This window comes from Myotis brandtii, unplaced genomic scaffold (assembly GCF_000412655.1).
Source record: "Myotis brandtii unplaced genomic scaffold, ASM41265v1 scaffold8, whole genome shotgun sequence".
In the NCBI taxonomy this organism is placed as follows: Eukaryota; Metazoa; Chordata; class Mammalia; order Chiroptera; family Vespertilionidae; genus Myotis; species Myotis brandtii.
The window spans coordinates 841,486-851,306 of record NW_005371219.1 but is presented as its reverse complement, the minus strand read 5'-3'; the positions used below and the strand labels follow the sequence as shown (position 1 = coordinate 851,306).

Here is a 9,821-nt window from a genome sequence, read left to right as displayed (position 1 = left end):
AAATGGCTTCTTGCAGACTACCTTAGAGGTCTGTGATTAAGTTCTGTACAAAGCAGGATATGGACTGTCTCCGCAACTACAACTCCCTTTGGCAAGAACTTACTTTTGTGCTTCTGTGATCACACCTGCTGAGTCGCCCCTCCAAGTGTAAGGGTGAGTCCTTCTCAGCGGCTCATTTATCCCCGAGTGCCTGCTGGTTGCTGGCGGTTAGTTACAGGCTCTTGGCGAGGAAGCCTCTCGGAGTTAGGCAAAGTGAACCAAGCCTTAGCCTACGTCTATGAGAAAAAGGCGACCTCTCAGTGAAGAGAAGGAAAATAGGCAAAAGTGTTCGTCGGCCACCTTCAGCACAACACAAGTAGTTTTTTTCTCTCAACTGAAAAAGTGTACTCACATTTCCCTGGAAAGTCTTTTAGAGTAACTTTTTGGAGGAAGATAAGCTTCACGCAGTACCTAACTAATGCCTGCTTTCTAGAAGCAAGTAAAAAAAAAAAGAAGAAGAAGTGCGTTTGCAGAATTCTTTTCTGCCTTTCTTATTAAACTCACGAAAGGAAACCGGCACTCGCTTCAAAGGAAGCCCCGCCCCTTCAACTGGGAGAGCCGCTCTTATTTATATTTGCGTAGAGCCCGCCTCCTGCCTAGAGGTTCCAGCCAATCCTGTCACCTCGAATGCTGTGGGCAGAGCTATCGCGAGACTCCAGCGGCATCCCGACACAGGCTTCAACCGTGTGGACCTGCGCAGAAGGGGCTCTTGAAGTCACCGCCGGAGAAAGGGGGCGGGGCAACTGGACGTGCGCGTACGCCTTGACCCCGCGCTCCATCGCGCACCCAGCAGGTAGGAACTGTGGGTTCAGTCTCCCCCGGGACGCCCAACACTAACCTGGGGGAGCGCGCGTGCCCACCGCAGGCGGATGTTGGGTGGGTGGCGACTGCGTGCCCTGGAGGTGCGGGGACCCTAGAGGGCCTTGGTGCAGAGGCTTTGAGAACCTGCCTAGGTAGGCGCTCAGGTGGTGGAGGGTCACGGGTCAGAGGGCGGCTATGGAAGGTAACTCTGGACGGAGACTGGGGCCCCGAGGAGGCTGGACTCAGTTGTGCTGGAGTCCGGGAAGCTGAAGGGCTACGAGGGTACCGCAGCGCGAGTCTCCCCGACCCTTCCCCATCGCAGACCTGCGGGCCCCTGGACCGGACCGCCCCGGCTTCCGGGAGAGGACGGGGGTCGCGGGGAGGAGGCTGTGTTTCTCCCCGGGGGGCTTGGGCCTGCAGTGTTTTGTTGGAGCGTCCGAGGAGCTGTTGTCGCGCTCCTGGGCCGCGAGGTGGCTGGTTTGCTCGGCCTGCTGCTTGGGAGCCATCGGGCGCTGACAGCCCTGCCGGGACTCCTCGAACCGCCTTTGAGTCTTTCGGAAGCAAACAGTGGGCATCGCCACTCGCCGCAGACCTGCCCCCGGAGGCTGGAACCGGGCAGCTGCCTAGCTTCTTGGTGCGTGAGGTTGTAATGCAGCAGAAGGGGAGGCCGAGGCTTCCAAGTTAGTCTGAAACTTCTCAGTTACCTTTGGAGCCAGATTAATTACATTCGTATTCAAAGCCATCCTTGCACGTTGTACATTGTGACTCCGTGGTAGTTGCTGGGTTTATGTTGTGTTATCTGATGATGGGTGGTCACTGTCAAATAGGCAGTATTATTAAATAATGACTATTCAGCTTGTGCCTTTTTTCTCCGTGACTTGCCATTGGCCATGAGGCAGAAATCCTAGATGTTTGGTGTTTTCCAACTTGTATTTAAATTAACTGAGGCTCTAACTGAACAAAATTAAAATAATTTTTAGTCGTTACAGCTATTTTTAATTATTCTGCCGAGTAAATAGCCAAAATGATGACATTCCCCTGAATAGAAATGTCCTGTGATACCGGTACTGTGACCAAAAAGACTAGTTGGTTTATGTTTCCATGCTAGAAACAGAACAGTAGTGAGCAGTAGTGGGCGAAGTGTGCCTTTGCTGGATAGCCCGTGCTCCTTGGAGTTAGCCAGTAAGCTGGCAGTTGAGAATAAAATAGTTTACTTTTGAAAGATGCTATTACATATACATCCTCTTTTTGGTCAGCCTAAGAGCTGTACTTACAGAATTATTGTTTTAAAATCTTTTATAAAGAGTTCAGGCTAAAAAGATTTTGGGAAACAGAATCTGATGGTGAAAAAAGCTTTTTATGGAGGCATTTTTTCAAGTTTATGTGACTAACTTATCTTTTAGGGTTCAACAGATGAAAATACTCTCATCCTGCTGGAGTTATCAACACAGAAAAAGACTGTGGTAATGTTAGGGACTTTTGAGAACTTTTGTAACAATTGGGCTTTGATTATATAGGGCTCACCTTGGACCTAGACATATAGCAGATGTATTCTCCTGCCATACATGTGTGGTAATTCAGGATTTGTGTCCTTTAATGAGATTATAATTTGGTGGTAGGGGGGAATATGAATTTAAGTTTAATTGATATTCATTTGTCTTATTGTCTTATTAATTTAAGATTTTATTTTTCTGGCAGTCTTTTTTTTTTTATTAAAGCTACAGGTCAGTCAGTTTTGTCTGTCTCATTCTGGACCAGAAATAATAAAGAATAGTTTCACTTTACCACTAGTCTTCTAGAATGTGGTTAAGAGATGTGAGTCCAAAAAGAAATGTGAGTAAGTACTACTAGGTCCGTAAAAAAGGGGAGGGCATTCATGGAGTTGGAGATCTTTGTTTCACCTTATTTTGTATATCATTTCCATCCTGGCACTGACTTGGCATTGGAGGTACAATGCTGAATAGGATACTGTTGCTGCCTAGTTTTCATGTAGTTCATAGTCAAACCGTTGAGAACACTGTAGCAGTTGGGATCAAGTAGGAGAGGCTCTTAACTCAGCAGGCCTGGTCAGGGAGGGTTTGGGGGGGAAGATTGGGACAGCGACAGAAAAATATGAAAGAGCATTTCAAGCGAAAGGAATTTACATTTAAAAATGCAGGACAGTAAAAGTTCGGTCCATATAGAAAATTTCATATAATTATGTTTTACACAAATACTGTTATATAAGGGGAAGATTAAGTAGAACCATCAAAGGTCGGATTCATGTGGTATGAAGAAAACCAGGAGATGGATTTGGAATATGGTTAGAGATATACCAGTACTTGACATATTAGCTGCCGATTAACATTATGGTTATAAGTAGCTTATTATTCCTGGATAGAGATCCTGTAGGAAAAGAGTCAACCAAAATGTGATTGATTTTTTTTGAGTTATAGTTGTATGCTCAGTTTGGGTTTAGTTGGCTAGGATAGTACCTGGGCATTAGGATTTTTATAAGTTTCCACAGGTGATTCTAATGTGCAGTGGAGTTTGAGACACACTGATCTGTGGATGTTGATTGTACTAGTATGTATTATAAAGTCCTACTTAGATTGCTTCATCTGTTTCCTTGGGTAAAAGTTTGTCTTTGTTGATTTATTTTCCTGTTGAAGATCCTTTAATGTTTGATTGTTGATTGTGAGCTTATCTTTGCAGTTCAGATTCCTACTTTACTTTCATTCTTTTGGCTTGTACAGTTTATATAAGGGTAGGTTCAGAAGCCCTTGCCTGGCCTAGTTTTCTATTCTGTTCACTGATAATGGGGGAAATTTCTCTATGGGCAGAGTCCATTGTCTTATGATATTCTTCTGTACTCAGTAACAATGGATGTCTTTCCACTTTAGGCACTGTTCCCCCAGAGGATAGATACCCCCACCACAGCTATCTTGCCTTTGTGAAGGAGAGGGCAGGTAAGGACCTGCCAATTCCCACTCTATTGCTCCATTATTACTGTGTTTGTAGCCCTGGACCCACTTTGAGGTCTACTACCAGCTCTGTCACCATTACGCATGGAAGCCCTGTTGGTGATGCCCCATGTTTTGGTGCTAATTCACACCACCATTTTTGCTTTGGTGTGATTCTCTGTGCATCGTCCTTAGGAATTCCTCAGAGTTTCTGGTCAACTGAAATTTTCCGTTTGATGGTTTTGTTGTTGCTGTTGTTGTAGTAGTTTTAAACAGGGGCTGTGTATTTCTTAATTGTCTCTTTAAAACATATTTCTTATTCTCTCCTAGATTTGGAACAGAGTAATTAGGGATGAGGACTTAGTGGGGAGAGACGGGTGTAGTCTGCTCTATGTGCTCCAATTGAAGAAACCAAAACATAATTTATTATCTGTACTAAATTAAAGATCATGATTTGATTTATACTTCTTTTATATTCTCTCCTTAAGTATAGCACAGTGTTGAGTACATAGTAAGCACTCAGCAAATACTCGATTGAACTTTATTCAGAAACTAGAGGCCTGGTGCACGACATTTGTGCACTCGGGGGGGGGGGGGGGTCCCCTCAGCCCAGCCTGCACCCTTTTGCAGTCTGGGACCTCTTGGAGGATGTCCAACCCCCCCCCTCCCCCAAGGGGTCCTTAGCGCTGCCACGGAGGCAGGAGAGGCTCCTGCCACCACCACTGCGCTCACCGGCTCAGGGCTTCTGGCTCCCCCTGTGGGAACGCACTGACCACCAAGGGGCAGCTCTTGTGTTGACTGTCTGTCCCCTGGTGCTCAGTGCACATCAGAGCAACTGGTCGTTCCACAGTTCGGTCGATTTGCATATTAGGGTTTTATTATATATGATGGAATTAATTGTTGAAACTATTTCTTAAACTTCACGTGAAACCAACTTTTAATTGTTTATACATCTTTTTTTTTTTTTCAGCTACGTGAAATAGGTTGAAATAGGCACCAACCATCACTATGGCTTTATGATTTAACCTCTCTAAGTTATTCTGTTTCATGTAGTAATTGGCTATCTTGGGAAAAGTGTACTTTGAGGCCTAAGTTATATAGGCTGCTTTCAGACCAATTTCCCCTTTTGGGATAGCAAAGCTTTCTTTTCCTTTTACCTATTTTTTTTTTTTAAAAAAAACAGTTTTTGTTTGTTTTTTCTGTTTCGATCTTTTTTAAAAATTGAATTTATTGGGGTGACATCTATACTAATAAAAGCCTATGTGGTCGTCATGCCCTCACGCCACAACGAGCGATCACCAGGAGGCTGCATGCGTAGCAGGCGCATGCGGGTGGGTGGGGCTGCCTGAGCTGGGAGGCACACATGGGTGGGCGGGGACTTGATGCTGTGTCCCCAGTGGGGACTTGACCAGGAGGTGCATCAGGGGAGCGGATGGTGGCTGCCACTGTCCAGGGCCGGCCCGAGGCTCAGGCAAGCCACGTATGGCGGCTGCCACTGCCCAGGGCCAACCCGAGGCTCACCCAAGCTGCGGATGGCTGCTGCTGCTGCAAAGGCTCAAGGCTCAGACAAGCTGCAGTGGCTGCGAGAGCTGAAGCTCAGGCAGCCTCGTGGCCAGCATTGGCAGCAACAGAGGCGTGATGGGGGTGTTGCCTTCCCCTGATCGCCGGGTCGCCTCCCACGGAGGGAGGCCAGAGGCAGCAGCAGCAAGGGGGTGATGGACATGGTGCCTTCCCCTGATTGGCCGGTCACCTCCTGCAGAGGGAGGCCAGACTGCAGCTTAGGCCCACTCCCCATGGGTAGCAGGCCCAAGTTGTCAGTAGGACATCCCCTGAGGGCTCCCGGACTGTGAGAGGGGGCAGGCCGGGCTGAGAGACACCCCCTCCACCAGTGCACAAATTTTCATGCACTGGGCCTCTAGTTGGTTAATAAAATTATATAGGGTTCAGTGCTACAGTATATCATCTGTATATTGTATTGTGAGTTACCACTCCAAGTCAAGTTTTCCATTACCATTTATCACTTCTTTACCCTTTTCTACCTCCCACCATCCCCCACTCTCTTCCCTCTGGCAATCACCATACTGTTGTCTGTGTCCAGGAGTCTTTTTTTTTTTTCTTTGCTTAATTTCTTCACCCTTCTCACCCTGTCCCCAATCCCCTCCCCTCTGACAGGTGTCAGTCTGTTCTCTGTATCTGAACCTAGTGAAGTTTATTTTCTTCACTAGGTTCCACAAATAAGTGAAATCATATGGTACATGTCTTTCTCTGACCGGCTTATTTCACTTAGTATAATACTCTCTAGGTCCATCCATGCTGTTGCAAAAGGTAATATTTCCTTGTTTACTGCTGAGTAGTAAGTAGTTCATTGTGTGAATGGACACAGCTTTTTTACCCATTTTTACCCATTCATCTACATAGAGTTCAAGTGCCTGTACATTTTTTTTGTTCTCTTGTTTTGTCTGCTTCGTTTCCCCTGGTTGCCATTATCACCTTATTCCTTGCCCAGCTATCCCTCTTAACTTTTTTATCTACTAATTCATAAAAAGAAATGTATTTCTCTATTTTTATCTTTCTCTTTTGAAAGATCTATTTTGGGGGATTTTTAAGGCTATGTAAGGATCAAGTGAAGTTTTGTTAACCCTTTGGGATTATAAAACAAATTTTAAATTCTGTAGTGATGATATGAGTGTACATGTTACTAAAAATCTTTAAATATGCATTTCTAGGATATTTGAGAGATATACTTTAAATGTATTTTTAGAATTTATTTTATTTTATTCAACAAATTATTATTAAATTTATCCATTAATAACTGGTAAAAACCATCAGAATTTATATGCTGCATGAGATTTTGGTCATTGTGTTCCTTAGCTGTGTTTGACTTCTTAAAAATTATTCACTGCTTTTTGTATTCCTCTGAAGATTTCATGTTATATATATGGACTACTAGTTTATGCTGAATTTCTCATCTGGGAGCCCTTTAACTCTGAATTTCTCTCTCAGAATGCCTACTGTTGCATTTCTCTTCTAGAGTTCACCTTTAACCATTAAAAAAAAAGTGAAAATGAGCAACCGAAGGAAACGCGCTCCTCCAGTGAAAGTAGATGAAGAAAAGCAACAGCAGCTTCGTTGGAATATGCATGAGGACAGAAGGAATGAACCTGCCACCTTAACTGATGATGAGCATCCCTGCACAGCTTCAGAGTCCTCTTCTGCTGAGTGCATCATCCTAGATGATAGCCTAAAGGAAGAAGTGGCTCACAGAGATAAAAAGAGATGTTCAGAGTCAGTGTGCATCTCAAAATCAATCGATAAAGAAGAGATTGGTGACAGTTTTTCCCCTTTGTCAGTAAAGCTGAATATTGTGATTTCTCCCTGTCACTTTGATAATTCTTGGAAAGCACTTCTAGGAGAATTCACTCTTCAGCTTCTTCCGGAACAGAGTTTAATTGAAAATTTTTCTGAAAGGAGTTTTACACTGGTCAGTTCAGAGTCAAGCAGTCAGTTCCTGATCTATGTTCATTCAGAATGCATAGATGTGGAGAAACAAGAAAAAGGACTCAACAAGCCAAGCAGTGTTTGTGACAAGGGTACCCGAGTGGAATCATCCTTCAGTGGTGAAATGTTAGAGGATTTGGGGTGGCTACAAAAGAAGAGAAGAATAAAACTTTACCACAAACCAGATGGAAATCACATTATTAAGGTACTCAATTTCTGTGGTGTCTTTTTTTTTTTTAAATATATTTTATTGAATTTTTACAGAGAGGAAGGGAGAGGGATAGAGAGTCAGAAACATCAATGCGAGAGAAACATCGACCAGCTGCTTCCTGCACCCTCCCCACTGGGGATGTGCCCGCAACCAAGGTACATGCCCTTGACCGGAATCAAACCCGGGACCCTTGCGTCCGCAGGCCGACGCTCTATTCACTGATCCAAACCCGTTAGGGCTCTGTGGTGTCTTTAAAGATGCTTCTGCATTGGGCAGTCCTTTTTGAAGTTATCTTACTAGGAAGGTCTGTTAAGCCAGCAATAACCTTTCATTAAGTTTCAAAGTACACTTTATTTTGGGCTTTCATAATAACTACTATATATATATATAAACACACACACACACACACACACACACACACACATTACGGCTACACACACACACACACACACACACACACACACACACACACATACATATTACGGCCGGTTATTTTCAGGCTGAACTTTTTCAAGGAGATCTTCCCAATTCCTCCTTTGCAGCTCTACTCTTAATGGCTTGTTTTGGTCCTCATTATCTCTTTCTCTTCCTTCAGCAATCCTTTAACCATTTCCCTGCTTGCCTTTTCAACTCTTTGATCTATTTTGCCTCTGGAATAGTATAATTTGAAATGCAAGTGGGATTCTGTTCTTTACTGCCTACAGAATTAAGTATAATCTGGCATATAAGTCCTTCCTTTGATAGACCCTTGTCTACTCCAGCTTTATCTTTTACCACTCTGCTTTTCATTTTGTCCCAGAAATTCCATATTGGTTTGTTTCCTGCACATTTCCTGCCATCTTTCCACATCTTTGCTTTTTAACAGTTCCTTCTACCTGGGTTGTCCCCTTCCTCTTCTTTGATAATTCTTGGTCATTCTTTAATATTTAGCTCAGAGTTTACTTCATATAGGGAGAGCTTTTCTTAAACTCCATGGATGGTGTTAATGTGCCCATCACACCTGATGCCTATGCTTAATTTTGCCTCTCTCACTTGTAGCGTACTTACATTTTAGATCTTTCTCCCTCACTAGACTATAAAGTCTTTTATCTTTGCAGCCTAGTAAAATGCCTGATACTAAAGAGATTTTCAGTAAATAAATGAATAAATTTATTATTCATTTCAGGCTCTGCTACTCACTAGCCAAGTCACTATGTGAATCCTTTAAATGTTCTAATTGCAGCCTTTTTCTGTGTGATATATAAACATTACCCATTCTTTCTTTAAAAAATAGATTTTTATTGATTTTTAGAGAGAGAGGGAGAGGGATAGAGAGAACATCGATCAGCTGCCTTGTGCGTGACCTCTACTGGGGATCAAGCCCACAACCCAGGCCTGTACCTTGACTGGGAATCGAACCAGGGACCCCTTGGTTGATGAGTCAATGCTCAACCACTGAACCACACCAGTGGGCATTAATACCCATTCTTTTTACTTCATACAGTTGGGTTGAGAATCAGGTGAGATAATATAAGTAAATATATTTTGTAAACTTTGGAGCAGGTCAACATGCCTTCATGTTAAAACTTGAAAGGAAAAGAAGTTCTAATATGTTGAATTTATATTTGTTCAGTTGAAAACTGTGTCTTATGTATTTCTCACATTAAAAAGCAGTTGCGTTGTAGCCCTGTTTGTAGTTTCAGAACTGACAGTAGGAAATGAGAAAATTTAGAAGTGTTAAACTATAATTATTCCCTAGACAATGAACTTATGCAACCAAGCATTCTCTCTCTTTGTTGATTGTGAGTATCAAAATTGTGGCTCAATGATAACAAGTAAGAATTTATGGATTTGTATCTGTGTTCTGTCCACCTCCCTTACAATCCAAGTTTTGATCTATTCTGTGTTACTTGACCTTGATTTGTATAACTATTTAAGTATTTACTAGGTGTATCGATTAATAATGTGGATTTTGTAATCAAAGAAAACACAATAATTTCAAGAGAAACATCAAAAGTGCTAGCTACACATTTCCTCCATCTTTCAGTTAATTTGTGGATACCGTCCCAATAGAACTTTTCTTGTTTTGAGACAAACCATTCAGAGACCCAATTTTCCACTTCTTTGTATGTTTTGAAGTGCTGCTCAGAAAGTGCGTGTGCCATCGATCAGAACAAGTGGTCATCTGAAGGAGCAAGGTCTGGTGAATATAGCGGGTGGGTTAATACTTCACAGGTAAGATCTTGTAACGTGTCTTTAACTGGTTTTGAAGTTTGTGATGGTGCGTCGTCATGAAGCAAAATTCCTTTGCCATGCCTTCTGGCACATTCTGGTCGTTTCACGATCAAAGC

At 43.1% G+C, this 9,821-nt stretch overlaps 1 protein-coding gene across 10 annotated transcripts in view; it reads left to right on the top strand.

Annotated features, from left to right (window-relative positions):
* The first annotated feature begins 725 nt into the window (after positions 1 to 725).
* Positions 726 to 9,821, top strand: part of SHPRH (SNF2 histone linker PHD RING helicase, E3 ubiquitin protein ligase) — a 69,047-nt gene continuing 59,951 nt past the window's right edge. For 2 of the 10 annotated variants that reach the window (XM_014531285.1, XM_014531286.1), the window contains exon 1: positions 6,814 to 7,485. In XM_014531285.1, the coding sequence (XP_014386771.1) occupies positions 6,847 to 7,485 (639 nt within the window). In that variant the 5' untranslated portion in view covers positions 6,814 to 6,846. Of the gene's footprint in view, positions 833 to 920; positions 993 to 1,345; positions 1,475 to 2,243; positions 2,304 to 2,538; positions 2,674 to 3,722; positions 3,789 to 6,813; positions 7,486 to 8,890; positions 8,991 to 9,821 lie in introns of those variants that run through there. The other 8 variants (XM_014531283.1, XM_005883702.2, XM_005883703.2 and 5 more) reach the window with 8 other exon arrangements.